The following is a 26,008-nucleotide window of genomic DNA, read 5'->3' as shown; positions in this document are numbered from 1 at the left end:
CTGGTTATAGGCAGCCATCTTATGAGAGCATGAGGGTTAATTTGCATATTGCCTCTTTATTATATAGGATACACAGATGCTCCTTGACTTACAATGGGGTTACATCCCAATAAACCCATCACCATAAGCTGAAAACATTGTAAATCAAAATGCATTTAATACACCTACTCAACATCATAGCATAGCTTAGCTTAGCTTAGCTTAGCCTACCTTAAATGTGCTCAGAACATTTACATTAACCCACAGTCGGGCAAAATCATTTAACACAATGAACACATTGTCGATTATTGGTTTACCCTTGTGACTGCCTGCCTGACTGGGAGCTGCAGTTTGCTGCCACTGCCCAGCATCACAAGAGAATATTGTAGTGTATATTACTAGCTCCAGAAAAAAATCAAAATTTAAAATTTGAAGTACAGTTTCTACTGAATGCATTTCATCTTGTACCATCGTAAAGTTGAAAAATCCTAAGTTAAACCATTGTGATTTGGGGACTTTCTATATACCGAAAAGCTTTTCTGCCATCTTTATGTCATATCAACCCAGCCTCCACCTTATCTCACTCCCAGGTAACCACAGTTACTAATTCCTTATGTATCTTTCCAGACTTCTTTATGCATAAATAACAAATATAGTTTCCTACTCCCCCCCCCCTTGCACAAAGGTAGATTATTATATATACTGTGCTGTTCCTTGTTTGTTGTAATGTTTTGTTACCTGACAATATAGTTCCTCATTCTTTTTATAGACTTTCTGATGAAAAAGAACATCAAAGTTAGCCCCTTACTTTATAACTCATCTTATAATTCCCTTACAATCATCCCAACAAAGACATAATGCAGGTGCAATAAAAAAAAAAATCTCTGGAATTTAAAAAACTTATTTGATATTTTTATTGTAAAGAATTTACTGAAGTGTAGAATACTACAAAGAAGTGAACAAATCAAAAGTGTACAAGTTGGTGAATCACCCTAAGTGAACACAGGGTGTAACTATCACCCAGGTCAAGATATTAATAACATATCATCTATCTCAGTTTTTAAATATTTCATAATATACTAATATCTAGAAAATATGTTAGAGAAAATTAATGGTGTTGACTTCCTAAACTTCCATTTGGGATATAGTTTAAGGAATTGTTTCTTATATTCCATTTCAGATGGATTGACCATTGTTTTCTTTTAAAAATTTTAACTAAATAGTTCATACATATAAAAATAAAAACAAGAATAAGAACTAAAGAATAAGAAAACAAACATCCATGTACCTAACTAACACCCAGATTCAGAAGCCAAATACTCCTCCCATCTGGGCAAGCAATATGGCTTAATGGTTCAGAGTGCAGACTCTGGAGTCAGACTGCCTGGGTTTGATTAGAAGGTTTACCATCTATTAGCAGTGTGATTTGGAAAAGTCAATGTTTTCTGAATCCTTACTTATAAGTTCCTTTATTTATAAATGATAATAAATATATGCCTGCTTCACATATAACTATGTGAATTAAATAAGTATGTATTTGTAAAGTATTTAACACTTTCCAGCACATATTATGCCAAATTTAGGTATTTTTATATTCACTCTCTGTCTCTCTCATAAGGAAATATGTTTACCATTTAATTACTGTATATGTAGTAAAACAGATTTATGAATAATTTTGTGCTTTTTAAATTTTATATTAACTGGCATCATAGTTTAAGTATTTCTTTACAACTTGTTTTTTTCATTTAACATTTTGGAGATTCATCTAACAAATAAATACAGCTGTTGTTAATTTGTGTTCATTCCTGTACAGTATTTCATGGTGTATATTAACAGAAGTGTTTACATATTCCTGTCAATGGACATATACAGTAGGGCCTTGACTTACGAGTGTCCCGACTAGCGAGTTTTTTGAGATACCAGCTGTCTCTCAGCCGATTTTTTGCATTGAATTGACAGAGTAATTTGAGTTAACGAGCTCCTTAACGAGCTCGGTCTTGGAACGAATTAAACTCGTAAATCAAGGCCCCACTGTATCTGGATTATTTCCATTTTTTTACTACCATAAAAAATGCTACTATTAAACAAGCTTGAACATGTCTCCTAATGCAGATAAAAAAAGTTTTTCTAGAATATATACCTAAGTGAAGAACTGCTGGTACACACAAATTTAACATTATAAAAATGTCAAATTGTTTATCAAAATAATTATATCATAGCATAAAATGCTTTTATTAGAAGAGATGTCTTAGCTCCATGATCTGAAGTGTTCAATTTATGGAACTAGAAAACGGAAGAGGAAATTAAACCCAAAGTAAGCAGTAAGAAGAATATAATAAAGAATAGAAATCCATGAAAAACAAGAAATAGAGAAAAATCTATTAAAGATAATTCTTTAAACAACTAGTCAAAGTGACAAAGGAAAAAAAGATACAAATTACCAATACTAGAAATGAGGATGTGACAGTACTACAGATTCTATAGATAGTAAAAGGATAACAAGGTAATGTTATGATTAATTTTATGCTAAAAAATCTGACTTAATGAAATAGACACATTTCTTAAAAAGATACAAACTACCTGCCCTAGCCAGTTTGGTTCAGTGGATAGAGTGTTGGCCTGCAGACTGAAGGGTCCCAGGTTCGATTCCGTCCAAGAGCACATGCCCAGGTTGCGGGCTCAATCCCCAGTGGGGGCGTGCAGGAGGCAGCTAATCAATGATTCTCTCTCATCATTGCTGTTTCTGTCTCTCTCCCTCTCCCTTACTCTCTGAAATCAATAAAAGAAATATATTAAAAATTAATAAACAAATAGATAGATAGATATTTTTTTTAAAAAAAGATACAAACTACCTAAATTAACTGGAAAAGAACTAAATAGCATGAAAAGCCTGTATCTATTTTAAAAAATGCCTTAAAGTTTAAAACTTTCCACATACAAAAAAACACCAAAAACAAAATAAAATACAAACAGATCCAGATGGCTTCATTGGTAAATTTTAACAAGCTTTAAAGACTAATCCATCATGAACAGAGATGCAAAAATTCTTAACAAAATGTAAACAAATCAAACCTAGAAATGTAATATAAAAGGATAATTCCATACAATCAAGTGGAATTTATCCCAGAAATGCAAAGTTGATTTAACATTCAAAAATCAATCAATAAAACTAATCATATCAACAACAGAACATGAAAGTCCCTATTGCTCTACAGTGTCACCCACACTTGATATTATCCAACATGGTGAACGAGTATAAATGGTGTCTCAAGTTTAAGTTTACAGTTCCCTAGTTACGTTGAATGTATTGTATTTGTTTATTGCCCATTCTTATAATTCTTATTTGTGTGTCTTTTGGCCATTTTTAAATTGCACTTTTTACTAATTTGGACAAGTCTTTTCTATATTCTGGATACTAATCCTTTGCACGTGATGTGTATTATAAGTATCTTTCTATTGTGTTTTTTTCTTCACTTTTCATTCTATTTTTATTTTAAAATTAAATTTAATATATCTAAATTTATCAGTCTTTTACTTCAATGTGTGCTTTTTTGTGAATTACTTACTATTTTTCTCTACCCCAAGGCCATAAACATATTCTACATTATCTTCTAAGAGGCTTTTTCAAAAAAGACAGGTTTTTGTGTGTGTTTTTAAAAATATATTTTTATTGATTTCAGAGAGGAAAGGAGAAGGAAAGTGAGATAGAAACAAAAATGATGAGAGAGAATCATTGATCAGTTGCCTCCTGCATGCCCCACAACCCGGACATGTGCCCCTGATCAGAATCGAACCTGGGACCCTTCAGTCCGCAGGCCAACACCCTATTCACTGAGCCAAACCAGCTAGGGCAAAGACAGGTTTTTTTAAGTTAGTACTCCTATACAGTGGGGCCTTGACTTACGAGTTTAATTCGTTCCGAGACCGAGCTCGTTAACTCAAATTACTCTGTCAACTCAATGCAAAAAATCGGCTGAGAGACAGCTGGTATCTCAAAAAACTCGTTAGTTGGGACACTCGTAAGTCAAGGCCCCACTGTAATTTCTTTAGAGAACGGTAGTGTGTTGGTAACAAATTTTTAACTACCTACTAAATACTGGGCACTGTACCTTTATTATAGAGCTACATGGCAGCATAAGCTATTAGAGTGACCTTTAAGAAGCTTACAGGCTAATTAGGGCCAGAATAATATATAATCAAGGATTAAGTTTTGTGATAAACAAGATCTAATTTCAAAATATTAAGAGAAGGAATAAATTGGTGAGGATCATGACAATAAAATTTCATGAAGAAACATTAAACCTTCACTTAATTCTGATTTAGAATAACAACAAAATCCAGAATTTAACCAAAAATAGCCATACTTAAAATGGCCAACAAATAAAAACCACAGATTAATGCAAAACTTGCATGTGACAGCAACAGAAAATGAAAAATATAATAAAAATAACCATTTAAAACACACATAAACATCATATAGATTTTTATTCTGTGTGCTTGCACTGCTTAGGGTCATACCTAATTAAGATGTATCCAGTCTAACTCAGACAACCAAAATTCAAAAGCAAAAGAAAGTTGACAGGTTAGGTGAGATGAATAACATTATTAACTATTACTCTCAGAATATTACATAAGTCATATGTATGGTGCCAAGTGGGTACTACAATTATTGGGGGGTGAGGGGGGAATCCCTCCGTAAATTATATAAATGTGTAACCACTATGTTGTACAAGTGAAACTAATACAAAATAATATTGAGGCCCTGGACGGGTAGCTCAGTTGATGGTCATCCTGATACGCCAAAGTTGTAGATTCAATCCCCGGTCAGGGCATATATAACAATCAATCAATGAATGCATAAGTAAGTGAAAAAACAAACTGATGTCTCTCTCTCTCTCTCTCTCTCTCTCGCTCTCACTCTCGCTCTTTCTCTCCCCCTCTCTCCTTTCTCTTTCCTCTCTCTCTTCCCCTCTCTCTAAAAAATCAATGAAGATGTCCTTAGGTGAGGATTTTAAAAATAAATAAATAAAAATAAATAAAACAAAAAAGCTGCAGCTAAAACAAAGATAAATTTTTGATACAATTCTCAAATCAGGTCACTGGCAAGGGGTAGGGGAGAACTATTAAATCCAAGTATAATGCCAATAAACTTTATTGATGCTTATCTGACAACTCTACCTGCACACAAGTAACAATTATGAACAAAAACCTCAGCTTAGAGTGTCAATTTGAAATGGCAAGACTAGACGCAACAGATCAATGTTTATCTATCTCTCTCTGAAATCAATAAAATACATATAGTATTTTTTAAAAAGAGTATCTCCCTAAAAATAAATAAAATGGCAAAACTAGGACTACTACATAAGTCTTGTGTTTTAAAATATATTTTAACTGAAATTCTGATGTACCTATCACTTAATACCTGTCTCTGACTTGAACATTCCCATGCAATATTTTATTCATCATTATCCTTGTAACTTTCATTCTTCATTCAAAATTATAGTATTTAAATTAGTTTATTCCATAATTAAAAATGGCTGACAAAAAATATACCTTGTCCAGCCAGCATGGCTCAGTGGTTGAACACTGACCTATGAACCAGGAGGTCATAGGTCGATTCCCAGTCAGGGCAAATGCGGCTCAATTCCCAGTGGGTGCATGCGGAAGGCAGCCGATCAATGACTCTCTCTCATCTTTGGTGTTTCAATCTCTCTCTCCCTCTCCCTTCCTCTCTGAAATACATTAAAAAAAATGTTAAATATATATATATCTTAAAATGATGCACACAGGCATAATCTTTCAATATGTCAAGAAACAATCTTGAAAATAAGAAACCATAGTTTGAAACCTTTGAATCTTGTCTATTAACTATACCTATGAATCCAATCTTCATCATTTTCCAATCACCCAAATATGAAGTCAGCATATTAAAGCAGATGGGTGTTTCATAATCTACTATTAGAACATACTAGTTTAGTTATTAAACAGGGTTATCTGAATGGATTAAGGGGAGGCATGGCTTTCCCCAAAGTTGCAAATCCAGGATTCTTACTCCCAGATTTGTGCCTTGGTTCCCAAAGGTTTCTGGCTTATTTCCCCATCAACCCTTGTACCTTAACCCTTGTACAACTTTCCTGAAATGAAGCCTTACTCAGGTTTACCTCTATCATTTACTAGTAATCTAAACTATTTGATCAATGTAGTAATACGGCTCCTTAACATACAATTGCCTCCTGACTATCCTCTGGGCTTATGCCTTTTTATGCAGACCTCCTTACACCAAGGATTCCTATTATTTTCTACCCTAAATTTTCAAGGTCCAATTTAAGTCCCCCTTCCCAAACAAACAAGCCTTCCCTAATCTTAATCACATAGAGCTCTTAATTCCATTTAGAACATAATTCTTCCCTAATTGTTTATGGGGGTTAGCTTTTGCTCTTTATTTATTTTTTTTTTTAAATATATTTTATTGATTTTTTACAGAGAGGAAGGGAGAGAGATAGAGAGTTAGAAACATCGATGAGAGAGAAACATCGACCAGCTGCCTCCTGCACATCTCCCACCGGGGATGTGCCCGCAACCCAGGTACATGCCCCTGACCGGAATCGAACCTGGGACCTTGCAGTCCGCAGGCTGACGCTCTATCCACTGAGCCAAACCGGTTTCGGCAGCTTTTGCTCATAAAACTTATTCAACTCCTTTCATGCTGAATCTTCAAGTAATGCAAGCCAAGTATGCTACTGATTTTTATTGCTTTTAACAAGGAAACTATACAAACTTTGTAGAAATGGACAACAACAGCTAAGATTTGGAAACAGCTTAAGTGCCCATCAGCAGATGAGTGGGTTAAAAAACGGTGGTACATATATGCAATGGAATATTATACTGCTGTAAAAAAGAAGGAACTCTTACTATTTGCAACAGCATGGATGGACCTGGAGAGCACTATGCTAAGTGAAATAAGCCAGTCAGAGAAAGATAAATACCACATGATCTCACTCATTTGTGGAATATAATGAACAACATAAACTGATGAACAAAAATAGAGCCAGAGAAAAATCCTATATAATAAAAGCCTAATATCCTAAGTGTCCAGTTGTCGAGTCTTCCATTCAACCAATCGAAGTGTAATATGCTAATGATATGCTAAAGCTGCTCAACCGCTTGCTATGATGTGCACTGACCACCAGGGGGCAGACGCTCCGACCAGTAGGTGAGCTTGCTGCTGGGGTCCGGCCGATCAGGACTGAGCAAGATGGGCCGGACATGCCCTGGAGCCCTCCCACAGTCCCTCCCTGGCTGGCCGACCTCCCGCATCCCTCCCCGGCCTCAATCGTACACCAGTGGGGTCCCTCGGCTTGGCCTGTGCCCTCTCGCAATCCAGGACCCCTCAGGGGATGGTAGAGAGCCGGTTTCGACCCCATCTCGCAGGCCAGGCCTAGGGACCCCACTGGTGCATGAATTCATGCACTGGGCCTCTAGCATTTTAGAATATAATAGAAGTAATCCTGTTATTTGCAAATTTTTAATATTTCCTACAACTTTTGTGATATTATACTATGTTAGTACACTTTTGGTAATATTATTATATTTATATTTAAAATCTTTTCTTGAAATATTAGTGTTTACTGCATGTAACATTATTATATTTAAAATTGTTTTTCTTGAAATATTAATGAGTATTGCATGTAACATTATAAAAAATAAAAAACATTTAAAATAAAAAATGGATAACAGATATTAATTATAAGACTATTTGAACTGTTTTTAAAAAAATTCTTATTTATTTTTATTGATTTTAGAGAGGAGAGAGAGAGACAGAAATATCAATGATGAGAGAGAATCACTGATCAGCTGCCTCCTGCACGCCCCCTACTGGGGATCGAGCTCACAACCCGGGCATGTGCCCTTGACTGGAATCGAACCCGGGGCCCTTCAGTCCGCAGGCCAACACTCCATCCACTGAACTAAACCAGCCAGGGCTATTTGAACTGTTTTTACACACAACACTTCTGACATCCAATGTGTGGTGACTTTTGCAACACCACTTCAACTGTCCAGTATAAAACCGAGTGTCCTATAACTCAATTCAATTCGGTTCTGACACTACCTGGAGTTAATGTCAGATCCAACAGGTAAGTGCTCAGTCCCACAAGATTCCCCCTACTTCAGATGCCTCTCCAAAAGTCCTGGGTTGTCACTGATACTTCCAAACAATCAACTATAAATTTAGTTTGATAATCCACTAAAATGACTCCAGGATCTCAGGAAAGTGCTTTACTATTACCAGTTTGTTATAAAGGAAACAATTTAGGAACAGCCAAATGGAAGAGATGCAAGGGCAAGATATGGGGGAAGGGGCTCAGAGTTTCCATACCCTGTCTGGGTGAGCCACCCTCCCAGCACCTCAATGTGTTCACCAAACCCAAAGCTCCCTGAATTTCAATGTTCAAGAGTTTTCACAGAGCTTAGTTTTCAACCTGCCACCACTGCCCTTCCTGGAGATTGGTAAGGGGGGATGAAAGTTCCAACCCTCTAATCGCCAGGTCTTTCAGAAGACCAGCCCCATCCAGAAGCTATCTAGGGATCCCCAGCTACCAGCCATCTTATTATCATATAAAAAATATTCTTATCACTCTGGAGATTCCAAGAATTTTAGGAGTTGTGTGCCAGGAACCTGGGACAATGACCAAATATTTATTTTTCATTATATCACACTATTTCTTTAACACATTTCAAAAAGTTTCAAGGTATTAAAGAATTATCTTAGTTTAGATAACTCCAAAGAAAATAACCTTTCTTTTAATCCTCACCCAAAGATATGTTTTTTATTGATTTTTAGAGAAAGAGGGGGGTGGAAGGGGGACACACAGAGAGAGAAATATCAACGTGAGAGAGAAACATCAATACATCAAACCCGCAACCTAGGCATGTGCCCCAACTGGAAATCAAATCCACAACCTTTTGATGTACGGACAACACTAGAACAAACTCAGCCATCCTACCAGAGCCAAAGAATAAAAGTTTTTTAACAATGAAAAAGCACACTGATGGAAAATAAGCACACAGGCTTTACTATGTAAGTACACCAACAACAAAAAAATAAAGAAAAATTATAATAACCACAAGTTATTGAGTACTTATTCTGTGCCAGGCATTCTGCTAACTGCTATTCATGAATTATCATTAAATCTCTACAACAATCCTGAGGTATTAGCCTCCTTTTACAAATGAGGAAAACTGAGTAATAGAGACTCCCCAAGGTCACACATCTGGTAAGCAGTGAAGCCAGGATTTCAACTCAGGTAGTCTAACTCCAGAACCTTTAAGCTTTTAGCCATACTGCTTCCCCTATGCCTTCTGTCAATGATGTTCAACTACCCCCAAAGGTTTGGTATCAGTTCTGTTTTCCCCTTCCCAATTCTGTTAACATCTGGGTTTGTATTTCCCAAAATACATCATTCTCTTTTAGGCTTTTATGTCTTAAGCACATACTGTTCCCTTGGGCTGGAATGCCTTGCTCTTTTTTTTATCCAGTTAGCAAAGCCCTACTCACTCTTCAAACAGCAGCTTAAAAAACAACTTTCTCTGTGAAGCCCTCTTCATTCCTTCCACATTTTCTGTCCCCAATCCTGTGAGAAGGAATACATCACTCCCTTAGCTCCTTGGAAACAATGATTCACAGATAGTTCTATTGTTGGACTTATTTGTACTGTAATTATATTTTTCAGTGCTACGTACCTACTGGACATTACACTGCACTGCAAGCATGAGACAGATACTTGTTAAAGATTAAGAATTCATAATAGTCCCAGTTTAAGTTCAACTATAACTTACATGAACATTTTCTTCTGGTCAAGACAACATCATTCGTTCTAATAATATTTTATTGCACTTTATGTGCCTTCATACACAAAAGATTCATAGTGAGTAAAATTAATGTCTTAAGCTTCTCAGGTTCAGACTGAGACTTTTAAACTGTATTTTTCCAACCATTTCTCAACTCCCACATTAAGACTTTGGCACTACAATTTCTCAATAATACCCAAATTGTGCCTGTTAACAAATTATTTAAAAATTGGAAGCACACTCTCCATCTACTAAATTTGTTAAAACAAAAGTCTAATCAAGAGTAAGACAATTCATAATAGGATATTAGTGATAATAATTAAGCTAAAGGTACTTCAAAAGCTGCTCTGTTGTCCTAGCTGGTTTGGCTCAGTGGATAGAGTGTCGGCCTGCAGACTGAAGGGTTCCAGGTTTGATTCGGTCAGGGGCACATGCCTGGGTTACAGGCTCAATTTCCCCACTGGAGGCATGCAGGAGGCAGCCTATAGATGATTCTCTCTCATCATTGATGTTTCTATCTCTCTCTCCTTTTCCCTTACTCTCTGAAATCAATAAAAATATATATTTTTTTAAAAACTGCTGTTAATCCTACCCACATTTGAACACTTGCTCTACACTCTTCTACCTCCTACACTCTAATCTGCTTTCACTAAGTTATTACTCCATCTAACATTTCATTTTTTATAAGAACTTGTTTGAGACATAACTCACCTACCATACAATTCACCAATTAAAAGTGTACAACTCAGAATTGTGCAACCATCACCACAATCAATTTTATAATATTTTCATTATCCCAAAAAGAAATCCATACCTATTTAGCAGTCATTCCCTGTATCAGCCAGGATTCTCCAGAGAAACAGATGAAAAAGACAGAGAGACAGACACAGAGACAGAAAGCTATTTTAAAGTACTGGCTGAAGTGACTGTGGGGACTGTCAAGTCTGAAATCTTCAGGACAAGCCAGCAGGCTAGGAACACAGAGAAGAGTTGTTGTAGTCTTGAGTATGATGACTCTCTAAAGACAGAATTCCTTCTTCAGGGGAACCTCAGTCTTTTCTCTTAAGGCCTTCAGCTAATTGGATGAGACCCACCGCATTCTGGAGGGTAACCTGCCTTGCTCAAAATCTACTGATTTAAATGTTAATCACATTTAAAATTACCTTCACAGCAACAACTAGACTGGTATTTGGCCAGAAATGGAACACCAGGGCCTAGCCAAGTTGATATATAAAATTAACCATTACTCCTTTACTCCCAGTCTTTGGCAACAACTAATCTACTTTCTGACTCTATTGATTTGCCTATCCCACACATTTCATAGAAACAAAACTATACCACATGTGGCCTTATGTCTGGCTTCTTTCACTTATCCTAGTATTTTCAAGGTTCATCTAATTGTAGCATGTATCATTCCTTCATTCATTTTTATTGTTCAACTACAGGCCTGGTGCATGAAATTCATGTGGGGGGGGGGGGTTGTCCCTCAGTCCAGCGTGCACCCTCTCCAATCTGGGATCCCTCTCACAATCCAGGACTGCTGGCTCCCAACTGCTTGCCTGCCTGCCTGCCTGATTGCCCCTAACCACTTCTGCCTGCCAGCCTGATCACCCCTAACCATTCCCCTGCCAGCCTGAGCAATGCCTAACTGCTCCCCTGCTAGCCCAATTGCCCCTAACTGCCCTCCCCTGCAGGCCTGGGTCCCCCCCCCAACTGCCCTCCCCTGCAGGCCTGGATCCCCCCCTAACTGCCCTCGCCTGCAGGCCTGGGTCCCCCCCAACTGTCCTCCCCTGCAGGCCTGGTCCTCCCCTAACTGCCCTCCCCTGCAGGCCTGGATCCCCTCCTAACTGCCCTCCCCTGCAGGCCTGGGTCCCCCCCCCCTAACTGCCCTCCCCTGCAGGCCTGGGTCCCCCCCTAACTGCCTTCCCCTACAGGCCTGGGTCCCCCCCTAACTGCCCTCCCCTGCAGGCCTGGGTCCCCCCCTAACTGTCCTCCCCTGCAGGCCTGGTCCTCCCCAACTCCCCTTCCCTGCAGGCCTGATCCCCCCAACTGCCCTCCCCTGCAGGCCTGGTCCCCTCCAACTGTCCTCCCCTGCAGGTCTGGTCAGCCCCAACTGCCCTCCCCTGCCAGCCATCTTTGACCACATGGGGGCGGCCATCTTTTGAGTTGGAGTGATGGTCAATTTGCATATTACCTCTTTATTAGGATAATATTCCATTATATGGTATATCACATTTTATTTATGTATTCATCAGTTGATGGACATTTGGGTTCTTACTACTTTTTTTTTTTTTTACTATTATGAATAAAACTGCTATGAACAGTCATACAAGCTTTTGTGTGGACATATGTTTTGATTTCTCTTTGGTTTATTATAGTTAGGAATAGAATTGTTCAGAACTACAAATTTTATTTATTCTAGAAGCATAACTACCATACCTATACTTATAGCATACAATATGATCTTATCTCCTATACCTGAATTTTTGAAAACAGAAGGAATCTTGTAACTAGCATCTAATAATATAGTATTTCTATAGTTAAACAGTTAAAAAAACAAATGTAGTAACTTCTTCTAAATCAGATTTACTTATGTGGAAATATATATATATATATTATATTCCATTTAAAACACAAACTCCATACATAATAAACTTAGAAATTACCCAACAAAAGAAAAAAGTACCTTTTTTAGTATATTATATTATCTGAACTGTGATATTCTAATATACTGGGTGGGGCAAAAGTAAGTTTATAGTTGTGAGTACGCAAATGTTTATTCTTATATTATTATTTATTAATTTTTGTGTTATTTTCCATATGAACAACTGTAAACCTACTTTTGCCCTACCCATATTCACATGTAAACAGGTGTTTTTATTCAACTTGTAAAATGTTAAATGATAAATACTTTTTTGAGGAACTGATCTTCAACTAAAACTATACTGATTTAAAAGACAATATTTTATTTCAATGCATTTTTTTCTTTTGATCTATGGTGATGAGATTAATGACTAAGAGAGCTGGAATAGCACACAATAGAGAGGTCAGGAGAGTGCATTTTGCAATCAGATGGTTCAAATCCTGACTCCACCACTATCTGTATCTCATCTATAAGCTGAAGATAATACTACTTACTTCAAAAGTTTGCTGTGAGGATTAATTGAGATACTCTTAGCACACCACCTAGTAAGTGCTCAATAAATGATAACTATTAATCATGCAACAATTTGGATGCTGGTCAGAACTTAGAGCATATTAACACATTTCAGAATAGCTTACCAGAATTCACTTGATAGTATCAGCTAAAAAGTACATTTTAAATTATGATCTAATCACTTATGAAAAAAAGTAACAACAAAAAACTATGTTTCTTTACCTGCATCCCTAAGTAGTTAAATACACAAAAAGTTCTGAAAATCACAATTTAATAACAACTTTTACTTTTGGAGGAAAGGAAGAGGATGGGAGCTGCCTATGTGAAGGAGGACATATCTGCACTCATTATATTTCCCTATTGCTTGAATTTTTATGGAAATGTATTCCTGTTATTAGTACATAAAAGTTAAAAATAAGAAAAGAAATAACAGCTTGAATGTCTATATTGGAAAATCATTTCTGTTTAGCTCAACTAGAACAAGTTAGTAGTTATAAATGTAGGTAAAACTATAAGTCTGAAATTATTGATAAAACATTAATATAAATAAATAAGAAACAAAGTTTCATATGTCTGTAAATGAAAATCTAACCCAAACTGTATATTTGACAAAGGATACAGTACTAATCACCAAGCTTCCATGTGTTCAAGTAGCTACATAAACTTTACTTTTTAAATTTATATTTGTCAGCTATTCTCTTAAAAGGATTTTAAAAAGTACATAGCAAACAAGTTTTTCCAAAGCTGTTTCATTCATTTGCATGAACACCCAAATCCAAATCAGCTGCCTAAATGCAAATCTAAGAAAAAATATATTTATCAGTAGAAATAGTAGAGACAATGTTTAAAAAACGCTAGTTAACTCGAGAGAAATAATTAACTCAGGTTCTCCCAGTCGTCTGTCATATAATAAGCATTTTAGTTATGTACTCCAAAAATAATAGTTTAGATTAACTTTCAAGAGAGCAAAAGACAGATTTTCATTACAGTAATTATTCAGCCCATAATGAGATAGTTCAGAATAAATGTCTTAGCAGTTGGCTTTTATTTTAGAAAAAATCTAGATTCTGGTTACAACTCCCATAGTTCCTAAGAGGTAATTTTGTACAAATAACCTCTAAACATCAAACTCTTTTTGGATAAAAGGGAGCCAGTCTGTAGCTGCTCTACCTTCCTAAGTGTGTTATACAGATCAAGTGAAATAAGAAAGCACTCTGAATATTATAAAATCCTTAAAATAAAAGTATTATTTTGCATGAAAATAGAAACATTTGCAATAGTTCAAAATTAATATCACCAACCTCAGATTATCTATGATCAAAAAACACTTAGCAAACTGTCTTGCACATGACAAGTTCTCAGTAAGTCATGATTTATATAAATACTACTTATTGGTAATTAAGTTCATGATCCCAAATTAAGAACTAACTTGAATGACCTTCTGCCCTTTGACCCTCCTCAGGTTTTGCAGAAATACCAACTGATCCATTGTTCACATTTCACTCATTCAAACATTTATGCAGTACCTATTCCCTTGTTCTCAAGAGCTCACATCTGGCAGGGCAACAGTACATATTTGCATCATAGTTATTTTGTTGTCTGTATCCCATAATGAAATTATATACAAAGTTCTATGGGAGTATAGAGGAAGACCCAATCAATTCTTCAGTTAGTGGGGGTCAGGGAAGCTTTCACATTGGAACTGGGCCTTAAGGAATGAAGGGAACGATCCTTCTGGGAAACAAGACAAAACAGCAAAAAAGGCACTTATTCTGGAAACAGTCAGCACTGTTACAAAGCTACTGCACAGAGTTTGGGGCAAAAGAAAAAAAAGAATAATAGAAAATGGAGCTGAAAAAGAGGAAACGAGAGTCAGATTTTGATGGAGTTTGTAGTATTGTGCCAAAAATTAATGGAGCAACAACCAAAAATCTTTTTTTATTAATCCTCACCTGAGGACATGCTGAAAGAGAAAACAAAACACATTGATGTGAGAGAGAAACATTGTTTGGTTGCCTTCCATTCGTGCCCCAACCAGGTATTAAATCCACAACCCAGGTAAGTGCCCTAAATGGGAATTGAACCAGTGACCCTTCAGTGCACTGGACAACACTCAACTAACTGAGCAACACCAGCCCGGCTTAACCAAAATTTTTTTAATCTTTTTTTTTTCAATTAAAGTTGACATAAAGTATTATATTAGTTTCAGATGTACACCCCAGTGATTAGACATTATATAACTTAAGTGATCATCCCAAAATATCTTGTACCCATCTGACACCATACATAGTTATTAGAATATTATTGACTATATTCCCTATGCTGTACTTTGTATCTCCATGACTATTATTAGTACTTCTTAATTGTTCTTATGAGTCTGTTTCTGTTTTGCTTCTTTACTTATCTTGCTTTTTAGATTTAATTGTTGATAGATATGTATTTATTGCCATTTTATTGTTCATTTTTTAAATCTTTTTTTTCTTCTTTTTCTTAAAGAAGTCCCTTTAACATTTCATGTACTACTGGTTTCATGGTGATGAACTTCTTTAGCCTTTTCTTGTCTGTGAAGCTCTTTATCTGACCTTCAGTTCGAACCGATAGCTTTGGTAGGTAGATAATCTTGGTTGTAGGTCCTTGCTTTTCATCACTTTGAATATTTCTTGCCACTCCCTTCTGGCCTGCAGTTTCTGTTGAAAAATCAGCTGGCAGTCATATGGGCACTCCCTTGTAGGTAACTAACTACTTTTCTCTTGCTGCTTTTAAGATTGTTTTTAACCCTTGGCATTTTAATTATGATGTATCTTGGTGTGGGCCTCTTTTGGGATCATCTTGTTTGGGACTCTCTGAACTTCCTGGACTTATAAGTCCATTTCCTTCACCAGGTTAGATAAGTTTTCTGTTGGTATTATTTTCAAATAAGCTTTCAATTTCTTGCTCTCTCTCTCTTCTCCTTCTAGCACCCCCATGATGTGAATGTTGGTATACTTGAAGTTGTCCCAGAGGCTCCTTGCACTATCCTAATTATTTTTGGATTCTTTTTCCTTTTTTTGCTGTTCTGATTGGGTGTTTGTTGCTTTCTTATATTCCAAATTGCTGATTTGATTATTGGCTTCATCAACTATACTGTTGACTCCCTGAAATTATTCTTCATTTCAGTTAGTGTATCCTTCATTTCTTTGTTGTTTTGTTAATATTCACAGGAGGATAGGGAAGAAGGGAGAGGGAGATGGAAAGAGAGAGAGAGGAGGAGAGAAACATCAATATAAGAGACCCATCGATTGGTTGCATCCTGCAAGCAGCCCGACCAGAGCTGGGGTAGAACCTGCAACCCAGGTACATTCCCCTGACTGGGAACTGAACCTGTGACCCTTCGATGTGTAGGCCAACACTCTAACCATTAAGCAACACCAACCTGGGCTCTATCCTTCATTTCTGACTGATTCTTCTGGTTTCCATGTCCTTTTTTATGCCGTTGAAGTTTTCACTAAGTGCATTAAGCATTGTCATAACCAGTGTTTTGAACTCTGCATTTGGCAGATTCCTTGTCTCTGTTTTGTTTAGTTCTTTTTTCTGGAGTTTTGTTCTGTTCTTTCATTTGGGACATGTTTCTTTGTCTCTTCATTTTGACAGCCTCCCTGTGTTTGTTTCTACGTATTAGGTAGAGCTGCTACATTTCCCAGGCTTGGTGTAGAGTGTCCTAGTGTAACAGGTGTCCTGTAGGGTGCAGTGGCATAGCCTCCCCAATCACCCAAGCTGGGCACTCCAGATGTACACACCCTGTGGGCTGTGTATACCCTCCTGTTGAAGTTGATTGCTGTTGGCACATCAATGGAAGTGATTTATCCTAGCTGATTAGTTGCAAGAGCTGGCTATGACCACTGTGGAGGATCAGCTGTGCAAGGGTCCACCCCAAAGAGCAAAACTTATTTCAGTGGAGCTCTGGTCCCTGCTGAGTCCACCCCTTGAGTGTCACTTGTGGAGGTGGTTGGGTGGTGCTTTGACGTGGTCTGAAGCTCTGGGGCCTCCTGGAAGATGCAGGCCAAGGTCATCTGCTGCCTGTGTTCTGCCCAGGGTCCTCCCAGCATGATCTACAAAGCGATCTATAGATGGCTGCTACTTGTGCTGGGCTTGGAGATGTCCAGGAGAGGCCAAGTTTCAAACCAAGGCCAGATGCTGCTAATGCCAGACCTGGGGTCACTTAAGGAGAGGTAAGGGGCACTGAGGCCAGATGCTACTTTTTGGAGAGATTTTAAGAAAGTCTGAGGCATTTGTATGAAAAAGCCACTGGAAACAGCTTGGGAGGGCCCACAAGTTGGGTGGGGCAGGGTCTCAGGCAATCACCAGGGTGGGGGCAAACAGTAATACCCAGGTTTGGAAACTCAGACATGATGCCTGCCGGCTCTGTGGAGAAAGGGCTTAGCAAAGAATCAATGGCCTCTGCCAGCACTTCTGTTTGCCCCTCCAGCCCTTGCTTTGATGCCAAACAATTCAGTTCTTCTGGGATGTGTCTGGTGCCTTTCAAGTAGCTGCCCCAGTGCTAAAGCTCAGAAGGAGTGAGTTCCTCCCTTTAAGAGGATCATCTAGGACTCAGAGAGCCCTCCATCTCACTCAGCCACAATTCCCACTGGTTTTACAACCAAAAGTTGTGGGAATTTCTCTTCCTGTGCTGGGAAGCCTGGTGTGGGGCTGGGACCCCTCGCTCTCAGGTGGACCTCCACAGCCAAGATATCCTTCCCGATTTTTATCTGCCACATGCGGGTGTGGGACCAATCTGTTCCCGATTCTGCTCCTCCTAGGAGAAGTCTCAATGTGACTTCTTCTATATATCCTTAGTTGTAGGACTTCTGTTTAGCTAGATTTCAGGTGGTTCTGAATAATGGTTGTTCTGTAGTTCAATTGTAATTCTGACATGGTTGTGGGAGGATGTGAGTACAGCATTTACCTACACCACCATCTTGACTGGAAGCCCCCAACAGCCAAGATTTTTGAGCAGTGTGTAAACTGTTAATTTACCTGTAGTGGCAGTGACAGAAGCTTGGGCAGGAAAGAGTCTTTAGAACATTTCCACAGCTAACAAATACCACCATTTTTCTTGATTCAAGTAACTGACATATGACGTTAAGAAACAATCTCACAATCTTTTCACTTAAAACTCTAAATGACAGACACCCTCCTCTCTATTTATCAAAGAGAATAAATACTAAGCTCTAACATAAATACCACTTGAGAAAACCAAATAGGAGCCTAGGAAGGTAAAGAATAAATTTAACCTAAGGAATAAAGTCAAATAACTAAATAGGAAAACATGTTTTAAGTGTATATACTGTCCATATTTTTTACAACTTGAAATAATAGATAAAATATTTCATTGATTTTTTTTTACTACTATGAAAAGAAGGAAATGAGTATGTGCTTTGGATATAAAACATGCCTTCTAAACATGTTTACAATTAATGTGCCTTAAATATAATATGTGTTAAATATGTGACTTTCTCAGAAAAAGCAACCCCTCTTAATGATCTTTTAAATTCTGTCAAAAAAAAAATTAGGTATCACCCTGGCCAGTGTGTTCAGTGGTTAGAACGTCAGCCAGAGCACCAAAGGGGCATGGGTTTGCTTCCTGGCCAAGGGCATGTATCTGGGGTGCAGATTCAATCCTCAGCCCAGGTCAGGGCACATGTAGCAGGCAAACAATCAACATGTCTCTCTCACATCAATGTTTCTCTCTCCCTCTCTCTCTCTCTCTCTCTCACTCTTTCTCTCCCTGCTTCCCTCTCCTTTTCTTCCCCCTCCCTTCCACCGTCTCTAAAAATCAATGGGGAAAAAAAATATTCTCAGGTGAGGATTAACAAAAGAATAAATTACGTATCTGTTAACACACAAACAAATAAACAAAATCAATGAATGTATTATATGCCATTGTCCCCAAAACTAAGGCCAGAATCATTGCTCTCATGTTTAGATAAAGGGAGGAAGAAGGAAAAAACTATCTTGGTTGTAAAATTCTGGAGATTCCCTTTGCTATGACTTCTTTGCAATGTCTTAGAACATGCCATATCTATATCTTTGCTTGAGCAATTCTTTCCACCCAAAATTCTTTCCTTGACTGAAACTATCTTATCCATGAAATTTTCTCTAAAATCTCTCTCTTTGCTAAAGTCCTAATGGATAAGTTAATACACTTGTCTTTTCTCATTTTCTGGCATTTAATTATTTTCATTCCTATTGTGATTCTGGTCTATATCCTTACAAAATGACATTATATCTAAACTGTTACAAAGCCTCAGAATAGCAGAGTAGTTAAGAGCTTAAGTTCTAGACCAGGGGTGGGCAAACTTTTTGACTCGAGGGCCACAATGGGTTCTTAAACTGGACCGGAGGGCCGGAACAAAAGCATGGATGGAGTGTTTGTGTCAACTAATATAAATTCAAAGTAAACATCATTACATAAAAGGGTACGGTCTTTTTTTTTTTTTTAGTTTTATTCATTTCAAACAGGCCGGATCCGGCCGCGGGCCGTAGTTTGCCCACGGCTGTTCTAGACCTTAGAATCAAGAGTCAGAATACCTTAGTTCAAATCCTAGCTCTTCCATTTAATAACTATGTGAACTTGGGCAAGTAAACCTAACCTAACCTTCCTGTGTTTTAATTTCCTCATAGGTTAATATGGGGAAAATAAACACCTATCTTGAACAGCTATTTAAGAATTAAATAAATTAACATTTAAAGCATTTAGAACAGGCATGGTACATAGTACACAAGTGTTAGTTAACTTGTTACTCATTTTTCCTTGCTCCAGACCTCTCTACATATTATTGTATTGCTCTTAAGTGGGACTTTTGGTATGTCATTATTCTGCACAGAACTCTCCCTGGCTTTCCATAGCCTGTGGGTCCATGTCCTTAGTTTGGTAATCAAGGCACTCTACAACCTGGCACCACACTATCTACTCAGCTCCAACATCTACTTTATACAAAATAAAAGGAAACAGACATATAAGACAGAAACCCTCTCCTCCAAGGCCTAACTCCTAATTACAAAAACAAGACACAAACATAAAACCATCACAAAGAATGGGTGTTCACCATAGCTGCTCTCCAAAAGAACTCTACAATCCAACAAAATTCATTTCTGCAGTATTTGGAAGATGCCAAAGTCATTAAAAATGATCTGCTTTTGTCTGTTTTATTTCACTCTCATCACCTCAAAACACACAAGAACAACCAGAAAGCACTTTTTTGTAACTTGTATCTATCCATCCCTTGTTTTAAAAAATATAATTTTATTGACTTCAGAGAGGAAGGGAGAGGGAGAGAGAGATAGAAACATCAATGATGAGAGAGAAATCACTGATCAGCTGCCTCATGCATGTTCCACACTGGGGATCAAGCCTGCAACCCGGCATGTGCCCTGACTGGGAATTGAACTGTGACCTCCTGGTTCATATGTCAATACTCAACCACTGAGCCACACCAGTCGGGTCATCCCTTATTTTAAAGTCAATTCAAACACTATCACGCTCTTACCATTTTAATTTATATAATATTATCTTATCTCAGTCAACTGTTCTCAAGGTGTATAATCACCCTCTCTAAAATATAAGCTTCTAGAAAGGAGAAATAACAATTCTTATCAGTTCTTGCCATTTCCTTCCCCCTCACCATCCCTCCACTAAAACAGATCATGTTATAACAGGTGCTCAATAGTACCTGTTGAATTTAAGTAAAAAAATGGCAACTGGAAGTAAACAACTAGTACTACTACAGAGAGACTGGAAATAGACTGCATACTGTTAGGACCACTGGACTATCTCCTTTCCACAAAGCCTCAAATCAGATAAGGCCATCCAAATCAGAAAAGAGGTACTACACTCACTATCCTTTCTATGTAACCACCATATGGATAGATTTGTTTTTCAGTGGTACCTTGAGTCAACAGAAGGATCACTAACCATTCTATTATCTACCATCTAACTTGAAAAGCTTGACTTCCAAAAAGATGATACATTGAGCCAGCATCTAAGAAGGGCAATATCCAACTGCTACATCCCTAAGTAGATGATTTGAGAAAGCTTGTTAAAGTCTTCTTCGTGGCAAACTTGTCACCCTTCAACATGCAGGTTTTAAGTACCATAACACATTCCATGAACTTAGCATTAAAAAGTGTGACCTCGCCCTAACCGGTTTAGCTCAGTGGATAGAGCGTCGGCCTGCGGACAGAAGGGTCCCAGGTTCGATTCCAGTCAAGGGCATGTACCTTGGTTGTGGGCACATCCCCAGTAGCGGGTGTGCAAGAGGCAGCTGATCGATGTTTCTCTCTCATCGATGTTTCTAACTCTCTATCCCTCTCCCTTCCTCTCTGTAAAAAATAAAAAAAAAATATTAAAAAAAAAAAAGTGTGACCTACATTTTCATGTGCCCACATTTTGCAAATTTTCTATAATGAACATGTATTACTTGAAAAATCAGAAAGTTTCAAATGTTTAGTATTTCCTCCAGACTTTAAGGAGCCTCTCATAATGGCCCATGCAGAACACAACCCAATTAAAAATAAACCAAAAAGCCCTAGCTGGTTTGGCTCAGTGGATAGAGCATCAGCCTGCAGACTGCGAGGTCCCGGGTTTGATTCCAGGCAAGGGCACATGCCTGGGTTGTGAGCTCAATCCCCAGTAGGGGGCGTGCAGGAGGCAGCCGATCAATAATTCTCTCTCATCACTGATGTTTCTATCTCTCCCTCCCTCTCCCTTCCTCTCTGAAATCAATAAAAATATATTAAAAAATAATAATAAGCTAAAAATAGTCCTGGCCTGTGTTTCTCAGTGGTTACAGCATCGGCCCATGCACAGAAGGGTCATGGATTTGATTCCCAGTCAAGGGCACGTATCTGGGTTGCAAGTTGGATCCCCAACCCGTCAGGGTGCGTGTGGGAGGCAACCAACCGATGTCTCTCACATTGATGTTTTTCTCTCTCTCTCTCCTCTCTTCCTTCCATCCCTCCTTTCCACTCTTTCTAAAAATCACCGGAAAAAAATATCCTCGGGTGAGGATTAACAAAAAATAAAATAAATAAATCAAAGGGCTTATGACCCCAACTTTACACCTCCCAGGTAAAATGCCAGTTTGGACAGAGTTCTCAACTTTGTATGTTTCATTTTCAACCTCTACAGCCCTGGCCAGTAGCTCAGTTAGTTAGAGCATCTTCCTGATACACCAAAGTTGCAGGTCAGGGCACATACAAGAAGCAATCAATGAATGTATAAATAAATGGAACAACAAATGGATGTTTCTCTCTCTAAAATCAACCAATAATTTTTTTAAAAAATTACCTCTACATATGCCATCACATGAAAGGAAAAAATTTCTCATTACCTTCCCAAGACTCCACAGCACTACAACAAATTGCAAAGAGCTACCTAGATGGTTCCTCTCCCCCACCCCCAAACACCCTCCTCCCTAAGTACATAGCCCTTAATAATGCCCAGAAAAAGAGTGCTAAGTGATTTACATGATTATCCCAATCCTCAAAACAAAAGTAGGTACCATTATTATCCCCAGAAGAGAAAACTGAGACTTAGGGATGTTTGGGGGGAAAAAAGTTGCCTGAGGAGGGATTCTTGTATTGTACAAAAAAGTTTGCTGGGAATGGCTCAGGGACTTTTGATACGAGACAATTATAGCAGAAATCCTCAAACTAGAAATTTCACAGAGAAAACAATAAATGATATTTGGTCAAACTGTGGATTTTCTTTAGAACTGTGTACCTCATAATATCTGCCATATAACAGATGCTCAATAAAAATCAGTCTGCTGAAATGTAAATTTAAATAGTTAATTCCTAAAATAATTTGATCACATGGCAAAATCTGACAGGTTATTTGTTTTAACTAGACTAGGTGGTACAATAGCCAATAATTATATCTACACCTAAAGTAATATTCTGAGTATTGGTTAATAAAGCAGCAATAAAAAGGAAAAACGGCAGAAATCAGTTGTGTATCCTTTAAGGATAAGCTTTTCTAATAACAAATTCCATTTAAAATTTTAACATGTCATCGCAATTTACACAATAAACACTCACTACTGACCTATTCTTAGTCATCTCAAAGTAACCTAGCCAGGAAAAGCACTGTTCATGCAATCACGGGTTTTCAAATAAGTAAAACAAAAAAATCTGAGTCTCCTTAGAATATTGGGTCAAAGTAAAGAATGTGCATTTTTAGAGTATGTATTTTAAGCACACCTGTAATCTGTTTAAATTGGGCTATAACTGTTGCCCAGGGATATAAAAAGACAAAAATGTCAAAGCTGATTGAGTTAAGGCCCTAGCAATTAACTGATGTTTGAGTCTGATTGATGGAAGGATGAGTTCTATGAATATTCACTTTAAATGATTATGAGTAATCTGTGAAATCTTTCAGGTACCCAAACTTTAGTTTCCAGGGATGAAAAATATGTGTGTTCCACAGGTAAATGAATACCTTGTGTTATACAGAAAAATTAACATACTTTTCAGTTCTCATCCTACACAAAGATTAGGATAAAGGTATTATGCAAGCACACAGCACTTGGGCAATTTTTTCCTCCTTTCTCTGAAAAATGATTTATATAATAATTCCTTAATTCAATAGCAACAGAGTATTACTTTCTTCCTTTTGAGGCTCAGGTTTCTTTTATTTCAAAATACTACTCTTGAAGATTTACATTCTTCTTTTTAAAAAGACTTAATCATTTAACTCAAAAAGATGGAGCAAAAGTCAAGAGGTGAAACCTGAGATATTATTATTAGTCTTACATAACTTCCTCTAAGTTGGAACTGATTCTGTTGCTGAACTAAAATCTAAGGTTTAAGCACAAAGATGAGCTCTTTAGTACATTCTTCACACACAGAGTTTTAAAAATTGAAAAGGTCTTTATTTTTCTCCTTGCATTCTTAAAATATAAGCACTCACATGTATAGTATTAGGGTGCTAACATAAAAATGATAAAATGGTCACACTTAAAGAGCTCTAAATTCATCCTATTGCATCTAGGTAATGCAATGATTGATAGAATTGAATATAACTTCAAAAAAATAATTTCCTAACACAGATTTTGAAATATCACCTCTGTAAGTATGCACAAAATATTTTCAGTAAGTGCTGCAGGCAACATCAAAAAGTGACTTCCAAAAACAATAGGTATAGGTTCATCCAACTTGCAAAAAACTCTGTATGTAGAGTTAGTAGTTCATGCCTAATTAAACTGGCTTTGATAACTGCAAATGTAGTTAGTAGTTCATGCCTAATTAAACTGGCTTTGATAACTGCAAATTTCTCATGAGTATACATAGCAAATCTTTCAAAATCTAACTTTACACAGACTGCCTTTACTAGACAGGCCCTGATCTGAACTCAACTAAAAGCTACATTAACTACATCTCACCACCCAGACAATTGAGCCCCAGTGTAATAATGGTCACGGATTCCCTGCATTGCTTTGGGAACTGTTGCTTGCTTAATCAAGCTCTCAACTGCAAATTCACCTTTCTAAAAAGACTGAAAACAAAATGACAAGTTTCACTATCTAGTTTTCCGAACCGAACTAGGGTTTGGGATTTCACTGGGAATGACCACATTATCAAGATGCCATCGCCCTCCCAAGGCATTTAATTACAATACCTTCTCTGTTTTCCATTCAACCACCTCAATTAAATTTCCACTAGAACCAGACACACACAAAGTTGATTCCGTGGCCTTGCTGAAAGTCTCCTCTGGGTGCAAACCCCGGGATCCCGCATGCATTATACAGAAAGAGCAAAGGGAAACAAAATGTAAGGATTGTTAAACAATGTTGTGACATTACCTTGCCCGTCTTGTGATCAAACCAGACCAGAGCGTGGTTCCTTGACAGCACTTTGCAATCAAAGGTAGCATTATTCTGCGCGGGTCGACAGCGGGCCACGGAGCGGCCGATTTTAATGGGCTCGTCCAGGTAGACATGACGCTCCTGAAACGGGTGCGAGTTCGGGCGGCAAGTGAAGATGGCCAAGGCTGACGGCATCGAGGACAGGACTGGGGTGTCTCTCCTACCACAGGACAAAGGAGTTCCACCGGATCCGGGCTGCCCTTCACAAGCCGATACCCCTATCCTCCCCAAAATTCTATATTAAAACAAACTGCGCATGGTCTGAGCATAACCAGTGACCATCAACAACTCGGCACTTGAGTGAGAAGACAAGCCAGCGCCAGCCCCATCACCACCTTGAAAACCCAGCAGCGCCCTGATGACAAAAAGTCCCCAACTGGCAGCTTTCAATCCATCTTCTCTCTCGGGAAGACAAGGCTCAAACATCGGACAGCTGCGCCCAAGAAAACTCCTGGAAGACAGTTTGGGGCTGGAGGTATCCAAGCAGATGAGTCACACGCCGAGGCTGGCGTGGTGTTTGGGATCGCGGCCGCTTTCCTCCCTCGGTGGCGGAAATGTTGCAGCACTGCAGCATGAAGGAAGGGTCGGGTCGGTGCGACCGGCGAGGTCCTTTCGGGGCGAGGAGAGGTGCAGCCGCGCTTCTCCGGGCAGCCACCACCCGTCCCGGAGGGCCTCGGCAGTGGGAGGGCGGGAGGGGTCCGCGAGGGTCTAGACCGCCAGCGGGACGGTTCGCATTTGCCCCAGATGCGCGGAGGCCGCCGGGAGGTGACACGGGGTCCCCGGACCGCACCAGCCGAGGCGGCGGTGGCCGGGGTCCTGGGCACGAGGGACGGGGACTCGCGGAGGCACGGGCGGCGGCCGAGCGGGGACTCCCGGGCACCTGGCGGGCGTCCCCGCGACCAGGGCGGGGATGCGGACCGCGCTAGGCACGACCCCGGGGAGGCTCGGGGGTCTCCGCCCGCAGGAAGTCGGTCCCTGGACGCCTGGGCTCCGGGCTCCGGGCAGCACCCTGGCCGCCTCTTCTCAGGGCCGCCCCCGCGAGGGTCGCATCCCAGGGACGGCAGCCGCGGCTCCCGGCGGACGAGGAGTGGGGGATGGAGGCTAGTCCCCGCGGCCGGAG

General features: G+C 38.8%; 1 protein-coding gene and 1 pseudogene across 17 annotated transcripts in view; both read right to left on the bottom strand.

Annotated features, from left to right (window-relative positions):
- LOC102419096 overlaps window positions 1-17,739 on the bottom strand; it is a 20,325-nt pseudogene extending 2,586 nt beyond the window's left edge.
- The window catches only part of SLMAP (sarcolemma associated protein), a 156,152-nt gene extending 131,046 nt beyond the window's left edge, over window positions 1-25,106 (bottom strand). For 15 of the 17 annotated variants that reach the window (XM_006090881.3, XM_006090879.3, XM_023755736.1 and 12 more), the window contains exon 1: window positions 24,826-25,051. In XM_006090881.3, coding sequence (XP_006090943.1) covers window positions 24,826-25,023 — 198 coding nt within the window. In that variant the 5' untranslated portion in view covers window positions 25,024-25,051. Of the gene's footprint in view, window positions 1-24,825 lie in introns of all 17 variants that reach the window. The other 2 variants (XM_006090892.3, XM_023755738.1) reach the window with 2 other exon arrangements.
- Window positions 25,107-26,008: the final 902 nt, after the last annotated feature.

The sequence above is a fragment of the Myotis lucifugus genome, unplaced genomic scaffold, assembly GCF_000147115.1.
Source record: "Myotis lucifugus unplaced genomic scaffold, Myoluc2.0 scaffold_83, whole genome shotgun sequence".
NCBI lineage: Eukaryota > Metazoa > Chordata > Mammalia > Chiroptera > Vespertilionidae > Myotis > Myotis lucifugus.
Note: the sequence above shows the minus strand (reverse complement) of the source record. Positions and strands in the feature narration are given on the sequence as shown.